General features: G+C 46.6%; 1 protein-coding gene across 2 annotated transcripts in view; it reads right to left on the reverse strand.

Annotated features, from left to right (window-relative positions):
* The window catches only part of KLHDC10 (kelch domain containing 10), a 291780-nt gene that overhangs the window by 131280 nt on the left and 143670 nt on the right, over nt 1–16830 (reverse strand). For both annotated transcript variants that reach the window (XM_078677593.1, XM_078677592.1), the window contains 3 exons: nt 3435–3589; nt 2244–2392; nt 1332–1416 (listed from right to left, as the gene is read on the reverse strand). In XM_078677593.1, coding sequence (XP_078533719.1) covers nt 1332–1416; nt 2244–2392; nt 3435–3589 — 389 coding nt within the window. The remainder of the gene's footprint in view (nt 1–1331; nt 1417–2243; nt 2393–3434; nt 3590–16830) is intronic.

The raw sequence follows: 16830 nt of genomic DNA on the forward strand, positions 1-16830 counted from the left end.
TTACCAACTGTGACCTTTATCTGCTCCAACAGATACACCGTGTGAGTAAGAGCACAGGGGCGTTAACGTTATTAGGGAGATTTCGAATGGAATCTTAAAGCACAAGGGTACCTTCTAAAGTTTAACCAAAACACGGCAAGTGTACTATAAAGTGTACACTACGACCATCAGGAGAGCAGACTTTGGAAAACCTTTGTGGTGCACATCTCTGCCAGCCTCGTCTCCAAGAAAAGTCTTAATGTTCAACAAAGAAACTCGGAAAACGTGGGCCTGAACAAAATCAAATGGAGGAATATCAAGCAACTAATTTCATAGAAACAAACTGCATTGACAACATTTACAACTAAATAGGATTAACGTTTATCCATCACAAACATTTTTTTGTAAACAGTTTTGATATGTAGGGGTCTTATGTGCATTTGCATTGGCTGTCAAACGGTACACCGAGAATCCGATGTCAAATTACACGTTTGTTGATTGTTACCATTTTATTTCTTACCCCACCCTTTACTTAGACAGCCATCTGGCATGCTGCGTTTTGTAATTTGTTTGAAAGGCCTGTTAGTAGATCGCTGGGCAACATGATTTGTTCCATTAGTACACCTTCATATGTTTTTGCGTGTAAGTTTCTACTAACAGTAAATCGTATCAAAATGCTTTGGTCGCACATCAATTGATATTCGATTTTTTAAAACACACAAGAGTACATCGAATTCAGTTTATTCAAACCATCTTGTAAATCAAAGACCATTGGACTACCGTTTATTCCGAAGATTACACATCACCTCAGTGCATGTCTTAGTGCATAAATTCGCCAAATGCCTGCAACATGGTTCAAGTCGCCACCTCCCACTTGATGGACCAGGTTGCCGCCTTGGCTGGCACCCTTTGCTGCCTTCCATGTTCCCTCCACACACACCCACCTGCTCAAAGGGCATGCAGGGCACACTCCTTTAGGACTGAACGGTTAGGGTCACACCGCTGTAACATGAAATGTGACCGGTTGCTCGGTCTATTTTCTGATGTTTGTAAACTCTCAGCTTGTGTGCTGCATGGCTAAATACTTATAAGGTCCCAAAAGGAGAGACTTATTAGCTATGACAATGCTTGTTTTTAAAGGGAAGTCAATGAAGAGAATATATGAAACAATGAGAGACGAGAAGAAGCTGCAAACACGGTGGAACATGACATGCTAAGGGAAAGACAAAGTAGCTTTAGTAGAAAAGGAACACATTCAAAAACACTTAAGTAGCAGGCCTGGCAACATTCTCTGTTGCACAACAGACAGGTAGAAGAATTCAAACATAAGTCTACAGGAAACGTATTTTTACCTTATCCAAGGAATACGCCATCCAAGCTGTACCACCTCCTAGAACATATATTCGGTGACCATCGTGCGCTATTTCATGCCTATATCTGAAAGTACAAAGTAACTGTTTCAGCCAAGCAGCACCACAGGGGCTCCAATCTTTGGAGACTGCTCTGCTCGCCTATTACAACTAGAATGCTTATCTTTATATACTAGAATCCAGCAGTAACAGTCATAAACAACCATCTTTGATGCCTTAAGCCAGCATTGTATTTTTTTGTGCATTATAGGGCAAGCGGACCACTGCATTAAGCCTTTAAGGGGTTAACAGACATGGGCCTCAGGTGGACTCCTTGTAACCTCTACATAGAGCACTGTAAGCTACACACACCTATCTTCCCTCAAGACAATTTCCCGTATGGGCTTTTCTCTTGAGCTTTTTAGAGGCCTGTGATCACGCTGGAATCTTTGAGATAACCCGAATCTTTCAGGTAATTATGGCACAGACCCATCTATTATGAAAAATATGCTATTTACCCACTATTAAAGAAAACATCTACCACACACAATACATACTTTCCTTCCAATATATTAGCCAATTTCCTTGGTATTAGCCCCAGAAAAATTTACCATGGAAAAGGGTGATCTTTAAACCCCCGCCAAAATGGAGGGAAAGTTAAAATCACAAACAACCAGGTCTTAATAAAAAAATATTCACTCAAAGTGTTTTATCAACACACTTTATTACCAAGTGGTCAAATGAGTCATCGCTGGATATTTAAGTTACTCTAGTGTTCCTGTCTCTTGCAGTTCACAGCATACATTTTGTAAAACTTTTGGGACGGAGTTTGTGGGATAAAGAGAAAGTACAAACAGGTTAATTTAGTACAAAACCACAGTTCTATACCATCCTACAGTAACAGCTTGTACATACCGCTCAACAGGCAAATCAGTGTTTGGGTTGTTTGGTTTCAGTTGAATCCATTCCCTGGTATGAAGATCTAGCCTGTGCAAATCTGTACTGTATGTATAACCAGTCGTTCCACCAAATACATACAGAAAGCCATCAATAATTGCCATTGCCTGGAAAAAAAAATATTCATGAATATATCTCCCAACTATAAAATGTATTGATACCGTGAAAAATAACATCTTTCAGAAATAAGAGAGACCTGTGGAAGACTGGTGAAGTGGAGAAGGCGTCTTTTCAAAAAAGGGAAGAGAAATTGACTGCTCCTGTAGACTTTCAACTAAGGTACACAGTTACTGATTCAGCAAGTTTAGGAGACAATAAATACGCTTATATTTCACTTATGTGAAGCTTGCAACAAAATGCGACATTCATTCATCAGAAGCCAGTACACCACATTCTCAGAAAAATTCAGGCTATTCTACAGTCCATCCACAGAATGTAAAAAGGCTATTAGTACGTGTAAAATGTCTTGCACAACAAGGATTAGTAAAAACAGAAGCACTAATGCAGCACCACCACAACTTAAACTAGCCTGTTGTCTATATGAATTGCGGGAATGATACTATCCACCCCACTAACTTTTTACAGTTACAGAGCATTTACCCAGAATTAAAAGTGAAACTGGCAGACAAAAAGGGGGCAAGGCATTAGCAAATTACGATGATGATTCAATTAGCAAAGTGTGCACCTATGCCTCATGCACAGCTAATAACGAGGCATTTGACACTGTGGATCATGCTCAAATATGGACCTTGTAATCTAGCCTAAAGGTGGAAATAGCTCAAGCCTGGCACAATGTTAACGGTTCAAGAATGGAAACAAGAAAAAACATAATCTAGTCAAATCCATATAGGCATCAATGGATTTATGTAAGGTGATAACCTTTGAGCAGTGCGGCTCCAAAAGTCAAAAGAAACAAGCAGATTAAAAAAAAAAATCTTTTAAAAAGGAAGTCACAAGTCAACTTTTGGGGTGCATGTGTTTTAGTACATGGAATCAGTATCCAGGGTGAAAGCTGCATTTCCACCTCACAGAACTTCTACCTCTTGCTTCTGAGGTATTATATAACACAGTACTATCACTCAGATGGTGGATGCAATCATGTGTACACAGCATTCTAGGAATTAAAACATAGGGTCTAGCAGCACTTACCTGTCCATAAATTCGATTTGGCTTCTTCCCTCGACAGCTCAGAAGTGCCCAACGTTTGTATTTCACATTGCAGACATTAACATCATTGCCATTGCTCTCGCCAAATGGAATTCCAGTGCCACCAAACACCACAAGGTTGTGGCCATGTAGCACAACTAGGGGACAAGGAGAAGAACTTATTGGGCACAATTCTGGCACCAACTCAACAGCAAAGCAAAACAGGGTGTGGCTCCAAATTTTAAATAGTGGCGTTTCACCTATTCCAATGTGTTACATTTCAATACTAAAGTAAGGTTCTTTATCGGTACCACTGATTTGCCAATTAATCTTCTTAACTTTTCCAACATTGTCTAGTGAGTACCCCAGTGGCAATACTTTGCAAAAAAAATTTTTTTTTTTTTTAAACAATTGCAATAAAAAAAATTAAAAAAACGTATGTAGTAGTAAAAAAAAGATTAATCAGATCGGAAAAGTGTCTCAACCCTCTATACCCCCGAGAAGAAAAAAAAAACAGCTGCTGGACATTATGTTCAAAGTGAGCTACAACCCATGTTTCTCTAACCCAAATGCACTGCCCATGACCTCGTTAGTTCCTTGTAAAAAAGTGTTTGCCCCGGCTCACATGGCCCAAATCATCTTCTTAGGACCTCATTACAATAATGGTTGACTAAGCAAAAAAATATTGTTGCTGTTGCCCAATTAGATTTCTTCTGGTATATAAAGCAGCAAAGTCTATTCATGCATCATAGGACAGCCAACAGGAATAAAAAGGATCTTAGAAAATTAGGTGATTCAAAAGTATGGTTTGCAAATCTAAAGACCCAGATACTACTAAACTGTCATTTTCTTTTTCAATGTTTTCAAAAATGTAAACTTTGTCACACTTAAGGATAGTTTCGAAGCAAGACTGGGGTAAACTCAATCAGTGGATTTTGCCATGCATTTGAGCAGTTTGTCTCATGGGGTTTAAATGGCAAATTCAAGTTTTTGGGGCCTAAACCCTAGCCAATCAGCACAGAAACTGAAGGATCGGTCTTCAGTGGATTCAAGGCTCTCTGGAAAGGGGTTACAGCTGCTAAATACTTAAAAAATAGTTTTTTAAATGTAAAGTGCCACTTAATGTTAATTACCGTTTTGTCATGGTCTGCTTCGATCTCTCTCATTCGGCATAGCTGCTGCTACATCTTTATATCGATCTTATTATATGAAACACTGTGGCAGTTGTCCTCAACGTTCACAATATTAAATAAGGCCTACACTAGAACTTTTTTCCGTTTGCTCTACAAGGATGGTCTGTACGAATTTAAGGATGATTTTCATCCTTTAGAAAGGGTGTTCTATGTGTGATCCCTATCATGGAATCTTCATTACTATTCATAACAAACCTGGGAATGAATAGCAAGATTGTCAATAGACCACCTTCACTGCCAACAAAAAGAGGTTAGGGAGTCTCAACGGATGGAAACGAGAGTAACTGTACAAGATGGCACAAAGCAACAATATATTGTTATGAGTCTGACCATGTTTGGCAACGTTTTGTGCAAAACAGAACTGGCTTTCGACTCTGGGGGAAAAGGATTTCTTCTTACTCTTCTCCCCCCCCCCCCCCCCCGAAAAAAAAATAATCTTTTTTTCCCTATACAACAATAAAAGCACATTCATCATCGAATTTTGGGTTATTGTCCTATTTGCGCAGATTCTTGTGAAAATGGACCTGGGGATGCTCTGATCATTTAGGGCATGGCCAACAAGCCTCCAGTATTAAAAAATAAAATGGATGGATGGAATGCTCGAATTAAACTCAGCCACTAGTAATTACTTGGGCTGCTTCCGAGTCCATTATTATTTTGCACACCATGCCACCTCAGTTTGGACCCAGCTATATATACAAATCAGTCTTGATCCTGCTTCAATAGGAACAGGCCAGCCCAAAGTGCCAGGCTCTGTACGGCCTTACCTGAACACTAGCAACCCAGGATGGAGATGGCGATTTCCACTCTCTGCTCCTCACGACATGGGCGTATTGCTTAATGTTTCAGCACGGGGCCCACTTTCATGTAAACTACACGGGCAATATAAACAATAGCGGCCACTGCTTTATTTTCACAGCAGGCGCCCGCTAACATAACCCGTTTTTAGGCCTCGCATCAGCGAAAGAGCTTATGTCGCCGGCTTGCGGGAATGTTGGACAGGGGATGTGCACGTGCTTTCCCTCGGCGGATTTCACCTCGTGGGCGTACACATCTCCTGTTCAACATTCAGCAGCCTCTCGCCTCTCTCATTCGCGCGCGCGCACACACACAGCCACACACATTCCCACGCTCCCACGCGCACACACTCCCCCCCCCCCCCCGGCACACGCAGGGCTTACATACACACAAACGCGCACACACACACCCTCCCAACCCCACTCACCGGGCACACGCAGGGCTTCCATCACTGGGGGGGGCGGGCACCGTCAATGTGCCCCGACGGCCCCCCTCACCGGGTCTGTTATACTCCTCTCGTCCTGTACCGCGGTAGTGGCGGCTGCACGGGATTCGTAGGCGGCTTGCTCCCTTCCCTTCTCAGGAGCGCGGGGTAGGCTCCCGTCCGCTTCCTGTCTGTGCTGGTGGCCCCGCCCTCAACCAGTCAGTCCCGGACAGTCCTGCCTGGCTTCCTGTGTCTCGTTTTATTTTCGATTGGGCTTTTTCATAGGTGCCCAATTACAGTAAAGACAGGAAGTTATTGGGACGTTTCTGCTGTCTATAGGGCATTTAACAAGGAGTCCTTTAAGCTGGATTGGTTACCTTTTATTGTGCAGACTCTAACCTCGGACTGCGGCCAGTTATAGCTGCATTTTGTTGATTTTCTTTCCTTCACCTACTCCTGATCTGCTGCTTTCTGCGCCTTGGTGTTATCGGTGCGCACCGGGAAGGCGCCGCTGGTGATGGTGCTGACTGAGCTGGCCGTGAGGCTGAACAATGCCGACTACAAGAACTGGGTGAAGGCCGGCCACTGCCTGCTGCTGCTCAAGAGCTCCCTGGAGGGCTTCGTGGGCTCCCAGAAGAAAAGCTTCCACCAGCGCCTCCTCATCGAGAGCCCCGTGCTGGGCCGAGGCAGGCAGCGCTGCACGGGGCACTGCCGGGCGCAGGGCAGGCAGGTGAGTGCAGCGCGAGGACTGAGTGTTCACGTCACACACAGGTGTTGGAGCCACGCCATTCCTAGGGGATAATAGGTTTTCTCATATGTAACACTGTACGTTTCCTACCGTCAGCCTACCTTGAATGAAAATTCTACAGTAAAAGCAAGCAACAGAAATGCACCCACTGGTAAACAGAGCTGACATCTTTTTAAATGACACGCTCTTTATTACAGAGCAGTAGTTTCACAAAGCAGGGTATGTTGCCATTTTGTATGGCATTGATACAAATAGTTACAGGGTCCATTCTAACTGGAAAGGCAGACGAGTCTGATGCGCAGTGGTGAGTGGCCGTCAATTAAAATTTAGAGCTTAAGCTTTTCCAATGCTTTAATCACAACGTACTGAGAGCAGTGTGCCCGCTGCTCCCCTCTGTACTGAGCAGTGTTTGTCACCTAGTTACAGAAAACAGCACAATCGTGCAGTCCTCCGAGAGAATTGAGGGGCTTCGGTCAGATGACCCTTTTGTTGAAACAGGGATTTTCAAAAAACATGACAGGTAGGCGCGGTACATCAACAGGCTTTAAACACAAGCATTTGCAATGCAATTAGTCTCGTATTTATGAGAATTTAAGCTATTGGCATTGTAAATGACAATGCGTTTTATGCATGTTTTAAAAACCAAAACATAGATAAAAGGCATTGTCATTTACAATGCCAATAGCTCAAACTTGCGTAAATGCGAGACCTATTGCATTGCAAATGCTTGTTCAAAATGTACATTACATCATGGCAGCTGCTCGTCTTCTTGTAGGCTGCTCGCCCAAATCGTTTTATTTTGTTTTTTTCTTCAATCAATTGCTGCCATCCTTCCTGTACCGCTGCCAATTCTGCCCCCTTGTAGGGGACACTGTTTAATCGAGCGCAAGCACCTTGAGCTTAAAAAGTAAAGCCCTTCTCTTTAAGGTAAAATAGAGCTGGAGGTTGGGTACCAGGTGGGTTCAGGGCGGTTGTGGCTGTTCCCGGCGGTGCTTAACAACCGCACTACTCACATTGTGTAACTCTCCTGGCCTGTTCATTTGTAAAGAAGGCATAGTAGGGTTAAGGTATACTTTGCGTATGCGGCACCTCGCACTGTGTATAGCTTTAGGCCTGGTACAATGACGCCATTTCATATCCCTAAAGTGACAAGCCCCGGTCATCTAAGGCAAGCTGTTTGACAGTAAATGTGAAGATAAGAAAACAGCGTGTTTTTTTAAATTTAACTCGTGTCACACAGCGATTCGGAACGAAATGTGCAGCATTTCGCAACCATGATCCAGGTACAATGTTTATTTGCAGTCTGCACTCATTATTTTGTGCCTTTGTGCTTGTCAAAATTAACAAAGCAGTGATTTTTTCGCAACAAATAAAATCATCCCAATTTTGTCTACGCAACAGGCCGGTCCAGTAACTTTGTATCCAACAACTTACTGTGGCTAAACAGGCAGTGCAAATACATATCATTTTAACAGTGTTCCCTGCAGCTGTTTTTAACGTTTATTCTTAAAGAATAAAAAAATACATTCAAGATAGCATCTACAGATACGCGCACATTCATGAATGCCACCTAATTACACTCTCAATATCACAAATACACCACACATAAAACCACTATGCCACATAGCAACAATCCACATGAATACACACCACGCCACATAATTCCCATCAGCATAATTTCACCCACAATGCCACAAGTCCAAACCACACAATTCAGTTTCATACCTCATAATTCGACAAACCACATCATTTAAATAAACACAATTGCACAACACATGCATCCAATCCACAACACAAAATTCCACATCATGCCACAAAGGTTAACGGCACGCCACCTAAACTCCACTACTTACCACAACACAAAATAGTAATCCGCATATTTACACTCCATGATACTCAATCCCACTCTACATAATTCCAGTACACTCCGTACCATATAATTACTATCCACATAATTCAACAGCACGCCATGCCACACATTTCCACTACACACATTTCCACTACACAAATTTACACCACACTATTCCACACCACGCCACACAATTCCACAACTAACAATTTCAATCCAACCCACATAATTCAACTTCATGCCACATTTATCCACTCCATAAACATAACTAAAAGACATTGTCATTTACAACACCATTAGCTCCAACTTTCACAAACGCGAGACCTATTGCATTACAAATGCTTGTTATTGGAAATACATCCGGAATGCAAAGCAAGAGTTTGTCTGTGCTGTATTTCCAGGGTCCTGTACATGGGGAAATATATTTATTAATGTTGATGAAGACTATCCAAGAAGCAATGTCAAAGCAAATGGATCTCACCTATGTGAGAACTACTGGCTGTCAATATGTTTTAGCCATGTGGAACAGCAATGCGGCTTCTGTGCAGCATGGCTAAAAGTTAGGGGGTGGGGGGGTAATACTACGCAGTTCGTGCTGGCCATGTGATAGCACTTTTCTGGTGGGAGAGGCTGGGGGTGAGAAGGAGCAAGCAATGACGGATGGGACGGGGGAAGCAACAACTGGAGGAGGGGTGCTGGATGAAGCAATGTTGGAGGTGGGTGAGAGAGCAAGCAACAAGGGGAGGACATGGGAAAGCAATGATAGAAAGAGAGGACGGGGCAAGCAAAGATGTGGAGCGGGAGGGACGGAGACAGCCTGCAAACACTAGTACTCTTATGGAATGCAAAATAATTCAAATGCAAAACTCCTATGTAATGATACATAAAAAAAAGGTATATACAATAAAGTGCAAACAGTGGAAAGACACTGCACAGGACAAGAAAGCAGTACTTAGGCCATGCTCCAGGGGAATAAACGATCCACGAAGAGGAAGGGAATCCAGCATGCGCAGAACCAACAGGAGTCAGAATAAGAGTGATGACGAAGCCAACCAATGGTAAGTAATATGAGGGCCCAAAAAAAACGCTAAGGTACTAAAAGGTCTTGCAAGTGACAGCTCATGCGCCGTATCAGGCAAAACTTAAAAACAGAAAACCACCAAATTGTACCTAGCTCATTTTGATCCCCGAAACAGTAAACATAATATGCATGTGTTCCACGCCAGAAGAGGTGTGTTTTTTTCACCTTCTATAAGCCAACCAAGCTTGGTTTTGCCAACCAGCCTAAAGTCATTTCTTTTGGGATCCATCTTTTCACTGCCAAGGATGACCTCATAGATCCCTCCATTACAATCCAATAAGAACTAGATAATTAGGAGTTCCACAAAAGTGTTACAGATCATAATCTTCCTAGCTGTTTACAGAGCAGAACAATTGTTTGCACCAGTATTTTTTTTTCAATTCATTAAATGTCCCTGCAATAGTTGGGATAGACATTCTATAGTAATGGCTGCAAGGTGGCGTGAACACTTAACAAATGAGTTTTAATGAACAATCATCTTGGTTATTCTACTGCACACATTAACAACATCTCTTAATACAGAAGGCCTACATGACATTTCAATGTTTAAAGGGTCTAATGACACATGCAAGGGGGACCCTGACTGATGCAAAAAAACAAAATCCCTCAAGATTTAGACTATACTCTTGCCTCAGTTGTGCCCATTCTCAGAGATCCTGTAGGAAAAGATTAACTAGGGTAGCAAAAAACTAAGACAGCATACTAAACAGACACAAAGTTCTACAAAAACTCTTTAACAACTTACACTACTCTTTCACTTAGTAGATTGCCCAGAACATTGAAAAGTGCGTATTAGCCACTCTCGTGCCCTACTTTTCAAAGCATGCCCCTTACATCGCATTGCTAAGAAATGGTGATGAAGGCAAAACGTTTGGAAAGATCTGTCACTATAAAAACGACACCAGCCTATACCAGGGACAAGGGTGCATGTTTACAACGTGTTTGCAACAGTAAGCTTACCTGACTTGAAGCCAGGCTTAATGTTGTGTAGGCAGTATATATGCATATATTTTTTAATTCAAATCATTTTTATTGAAAAGAAAATATATGCAAGGACATACACAAAAGAAATTACCGGTACATGAAGGGAAATTAACATGAACTGAATGAAGAAAGAAAATAAAACGGAGCAATATATAATAATATAAAACAAATTAGAACATTGGAATGTTGGGAGCTCCATTGAAAACAATGGAGTGCTCTGGGCTTATAATGGCTGGTATAAGCCTGGAGCTCCAACATTCCAATGTTTCTTTGTTCACAGCTCTGGCTGTGAACAAAGGCTTCAGGGAGCCTGAGGGGATTCCAATCCCCTCACGCTCCCATAAGGCTCTACCGCGGGCTATAAGGCTATAATAGGTCCGACTCCGTATGATACATACCAATTGATTGTTGCATACAAAATTTTCATACTCAAGCACCTGTTGGTACATTTAATTTCAACACCATTAGTGGCAATGTGGAAATGGCAGTGTATGGAATTAATTATTACCAATTATTACAAATTAGTACATATTATCACAAATCGTCACACAAAACGTTGTAAGTGACATGGTCACTAGTAGTGTGGTTAAAGGTAGGACAATGGCGTCACTATGGATATACATACAGCACTGGAGGAGTAGGAGGTCAAGGGGGAATCGAATGAGAATGATGAGGCGTCTAGGGATTTCCAAAGTTTCTTGTGGGATATGCGCCAAGGGGAGGAACAACGCCGGGTTATCAGCTCCTCTTAGGAAGGTCAGCCACTCTTGCCAAGTTTTAAAGGACACTTCTTTGGCGTTCTTCCATTTACATAGTATGACTTTACAGGCCAGGGTGACCAAGAGGTCGAGCAGCTGACGGTCATAATCGTTAACTAGTTTTGGTTCAAGGGCGCCCAGTATGATGTATGAGAATTCCCTAGTAGGTTTGACATTAAAAAAAAATTCTATACAATCCAAAATTTTCCCCCAATATAGCTGTAAGGAGGGGCAAGTAAAAAGCATGTGAGCAAGATCCCCGATAGCGGAGTTACAGTTCCAGCATGTCGGGTTTTCTCTTAAGTGAAGTTTGAAAAGCCTTTCCGGAGTCCAGTACGTTCTATTTAGTAACATATATTTGGTTTGGGACAGGATAGGGGAGATTTTATTCGAAAAGGCCGTGTTATATATGTTGTCCCAGTCTAACGTTAGGCCGGTGGAATTGGGTTCCGTTTCCCATTTATGTTCATTTTGTTTGTGAGTTTTCCTTGGGAGAGGGAGAAGGAGTTTATATGTTTTAGAAACAAAATGGCAGCTTCTATAATTCGTGGTACCGGAGTCATTAGCCATGGGGTAAAGGGCTTAAAAGAGCACACTGAGAGGAGGGCTTTCAACTTCAGAAAATCATAAAACTCCATAGTCATTAAATTGTGTAGAGTCTTAAGTGACAAGAAAGGCAAAGAATGTGTGGTCCTTCATAGAGGTCTTTTACGAAGTTGATGCCTTTCCTAGACCAGGGTTCCCAGTGGAGAAATTTTCCTTCAAATTTAAGGGAGGGATTCCGCCACAGGGATACCAAATTAGACTTCTTGATTCTGAAGTTCGATTTGTGTGTCTGCTCTAGTCTCAAAAGGGCACGCCTAGTATTAAGGAGAATGTATCTAGAGTGAGGCAGGTGGGAGAGATCCATAGTGAGAAAGGCAGGTAGAGGTACGTTGCCGATGAGTGATTTCTCTATCTCTAGTCATAACGGAGTGTAATCCGGAGTCACAGTCAGCCAATTCGCTCCCTGCTTGTGGCCCTGCAGCACCGTGACCCGACGGGACTGAAGGAGAGACGCTGTGGTGTTGGGTGCGGGGCCCCAGGCCGATAATTTGTGCTGGAATACTGTCTGCCTTGCCGGTGACCCGCGCGGTTGGCCCTAGATTGTGAGATTGCCCTCATACGGCGCTTCCATTGCTGGGGACACAGAGAAATGACGCGGGGTGGAGCCGGGAGCGGCTAGAGCAAGCAGGGGCCGATGGACAAGTTCACGGAGGCTGCGGGCCCCGGGGGATCCCAGGCGCTGGCACCCGACAATGCGGCCCTGCTGGCGGCCATCACGCAATCGAGGGATATGTTGGACGCTAAAATAGGGGCGGTAGGAGCCGACGTCACCCTTCTCCGCCAAGACCTGCGGAATGCAGTGGAGCGAATCACTGGTGCGGAGACCTGTATCTCGGAAGTGGAAGATGATGTCTCTATCCTAAAGAAGAAGGTCGCGGCCATGGAACAGATACAGAAGGGTCTGGCTATGAGGGTCGAAGATGCCGAAGGGCGCGATCGGCAGAATAACCTCCGCTTTGTTGGGTTTCCGGAGGGCTGCGAAGTGGACAAGGTCGAGGACTTCCTGACGCAATGGTTGGAGGGTTGGATCCCGGCGGACATGCTATCTCACTGCTTCGTGGTGGAGAGGGCCCATCGGGCGCTCGTGAAGAAGCCCCCTGTAGGGGCGCGCCCACGGCCGATCATAGCCAAGTTTTTGAACTACTCAGATTGAGTCTTGCTTGCCGCAGGATGGTGTCTCTAAGGCGTGCTCACACAAGACAACGCGAATATCCTCATCTTTCCAGATTACACGAGAATGGTGCAGCAGCAGCGCCAGTCCTTTCTTGCGGCCAAGGCCGCCTTCGTGGCCTTCAGCTCCAGTACGCGTTACTTTCTCCGGCGTGGCCGCACCTTGTTCTTTGACACTCCGGAGGAGGTCTTCCACTGGACAGACGAGACCGTGAAAATCAAGGTCAACGCGGCCAGAGATAGGGAGTCTGACTCCTCCTCCAGTGGAATAGCCCGGGAGGGCCTCCGGAGCCAGCGTCGACGCCGCAGAGGTTCGCGCTCGCGCTTGGGCATCGGGCGCCCGCCGGGGGAGCCCCACGCAGGAACAGCAAACTGAATGAACTTGATGGTTAAGGGCCATGACTGTGATCCAATGTATATAAGTGGGTCTGGATGCTTAGGAGCACAGTTGCTTTAGGCTGGGAACCCATCCCGGTCCGAATGGGTGGGGGGAGGTGACGGCCTAGTTCCGATGGGCTGGAACGAGGGGATCCATTGGAGGACGTGGGTCTGGATCTCCCGTTGGGGTCCAGGCCGCGATCCGGCCGCGACAGGTGCTTCCGTGTTTGGGAGGTACGGGGAGGGGGGAGGAAGGGGGGTTTGGGGTTTGGGGGTTGGGGGGTGTTTACGTACGCTCTGTTGGTCAGTCTTTGCCATGTGCCGTACCAGCTGTGTTTAGGGGACGTTTGCCCCACGAGTGATACACTAATCGAATGGCTGCTGTCGGGGAGGGGGGGGGGGGGAGTAGGCCCTGGCTCATTGCCTATCCTGAGTTGGAATGTGCGGGGGATGCTGGACAAAGTTAAACGGGGGGCGATAATTCAGTGCGTCAAAAGAACAGGAGTGGACATCCTGCTGTTACAAGAGACCCATCTGCTAGGCACGAAGGCCCTATGTCCCAGCGTTCAGGGTTCACGCATGCATTTCACGTGACTTTTTAAGGGGCTCCAGGGGGGTGGCTGTCCTTATACACCGGAGGGTGCCATACATACACAAACATGCATGGACAGATACACAGGGCAGGTACCTCTTTCTGCAGGGTGAAATTGGGGGAGATAGCGTGATTCTTGGTAGTGGGTATGCCCCACCGCCGCTATAGTGGTCCTTGGTGGAGAGGTTCTTGTCCCTATGGGGTGCCATGCCGGATGCCTTGTCTATTGTTGGGGGAGATTGGAATGATGTTTTGGATAGGAGTGGTGATAGATGGCGGAGTGCAGCGGCAGCCCTTGCGCCGGAGGAAGAGGGGCCCGCCACTAGGCTGAATGCATTGATCACGGGCCTTGATTGGATAGACACATGGAGGTAAAAACATGGGGCCCGCAGGGAATATACATACTTCTCAGCGGCGCGCGAGTCTTTCTCCAGATTAGACTACATTTTCGTTCCCAGGGCTCTGGTCCACAAGGTGTGGTCAGCGGAGATTCTGCCGCGGGCGCTCTCGGACCATTCGCCGGTAGCCGTCACGCTCAATGTCGGCCCGGCCAAGCAGCCGTTTCGGTGGCGAATCTCGGCCTGGCACTTGATGCAAGAGGAGTATAGGGCGCACATGACCGTTGAGATAGATCGTACCTGGCCACGAACTTGGGCTCGGTAGATTCCCCTGCAGTCATATGGGAGGCCATGAAGCCGATGCTGCGAGGCGTGGACATATCCTGGTGCGCCGCGGCCCAGAGGGAGAGGCTTGGTGACCGAGTGCGGCGCGAGGCGGAGCTGGAGGCGTTGGAACGCAGGGGTCGGGAGGAAGATGGGGGCCCCGCCAGACGACAACTGGCTTTTGCACAACAGCAACACGCTACGGTCCTCATGGACGAGGCGAGGCAGGCCTGGCTGGCCAGCCGCAGTCGGATCTATCAATGGGGCGACAAATCGTGCAAGATGCTGCATCGCCTGTGCCAGGGCATCATGCATGCTCAGCCGCTGCCTCGTATCGAGACTCCTGAGGGGGTGCCCATACTTGAACCCGCAGCAATAGCAGAGAGCTTCGCCGAGTACTAGGAGGGGTTGTACAGGCCACGGGAGTGCCTAGAGGCGGATACGGTCCAGCGCTTCATAGTTTATCTCCCACCGGCCCCTGACGGATGAGGAGCTGGGTGAGGCCTTGGGTGAGCTTAATCCGGGTAAAGCGCCGGGCCCTAACGGGTTTCCGTGCTAATTTTTCCGTTGGTTCTTGATCCAGCTGGGCCCACACTTCCGGCCCATCTCCCTACTGAACACTGAAGCGAAGATCCTCGTGAAAGCCCTGGCCACTAGGCTCAAACTCTATATCACGGACCTGGTTCATCCAGACTAGGCGGGATTTATGCCGCGGAGGGCAACTCGACATAACATTAGGCGGGCCGAGGTCGCGGTATCTGCCTGGAGGAGCCTTGGGGAGTCAGCAGCGCTGTTCCTGGCGGACATGGACAGGGCCTTCGATTCATTGAGCTGGACTTATCTGTTTGCCCTGCTGCGGCGTCTTAACCTTGGTCCGAGATTCTTGCAATATGTACAACTGCTATATACCGACCTCACGGCATCGGTGCGTTTTGGGGGGGGGGGCGGTCTCCCGTTTGTTTCTGGTTCAGCGGGGGATGCGGCAGGGCTGCCCCCTATCCCCGTACCTATTTGCGATCGCGATGGAGCCTCTTGCAGCGTGGGTGCGTATGGATGCCCAACTTGAGGGGTTTCGGTGGTCCACAGACTATGCCGATAGAATCGCGTTATATGCAGACGACGTGTTGTTTTTTCTTACCGACTTGGCCCGCGACTGTTGCGCATCTTACAAATATTTGGCAAAACCTCTGGCCTCTACATGAACCCTAGCAAGTCCACGCTCTGGATCTTGGGTGGTGAGCGAGACGGTGGTGATTGGGCGTCGGGCCTCCAACTGGCGACGGATGGGGTGGAATACCTGGGAATCTACCTATCGGAGGACGCAGCGGTGTCCCGCGACCGCAACCTCACCCCGGTTTGGGATCGCACACATGAGGACTTAAAGACATGGACTAGGATGCCGCTGTCAATACTGGGCAGATAAGCCATTTTTAAGATGGTGGCGCTGCCACGCCTTGTGTATCAACTACAAAACCACCCACATGTGATCTCACCCCGCTGGTTCCGACAGTTGGATTCAGCGCTCAGTGGGTTTCTGTGGGATGGTGGTGTTGCACGCGTGGCCCTGAGGACTTGCTTCTTATCCACATACACCCGGGGACTGGCCACTTCGGATGTCCTTTCTTACTACCAGGCGGCACACCTCTTGGTGCTGAATGACTGGTGGTATAGAGACAGGGGGGACCCGGCCTACGCTGTGGAGAGGACGTTGATGGGCTCTGCGTCATTACACACACTGCTGTACTCGGCGCCGCTTCGGAAATCCCTTCCCGCAGCCACACAAGTGGTTTTCCATGTGTGGCGACAGGTCCTGCGGAGGATGGGGTGGTGGAATGTACTAACCCAGGAAACCCCCCTCTGGCGCAATGGTCAGCTGCCCCAATTGAATGCCCTGATGGGCTTTCAGGGATGGGACGCAATAGGTATTTCTACCCTAGGGGATGTCTTGTCGGGGTGCGTTCTCCTGCAGGAGGAATTTGGGATGCCCCGCACCTAGTTCTTCCGTTATCTCCAATTTCGTCACGCGTTAGCGCCCCATCTGGTAGGCCTGGAGCAGCTTCCTGAGTTTAGCCCTCTGGAAGCCAAAATCTTCATGGGGGAGTTGCCGGACAAGAAATTGTCGCGCATATACCAGACGTTGGTGCGCCATTGCTTAT

This window comes from Lissotriton helveticus, chromosome 1_1 (genome assembly GCF_964261635.1).
Source record: "Lissotriton helveticus chromosome 1_1, aLisHel1.1, whole genome shotgun sequence".
NCBI lineage: Eukaryota > Metazoa > Chordata > Amphibia > Caudata > Salamandridae > Lissotriton > Lissotriton helveticus.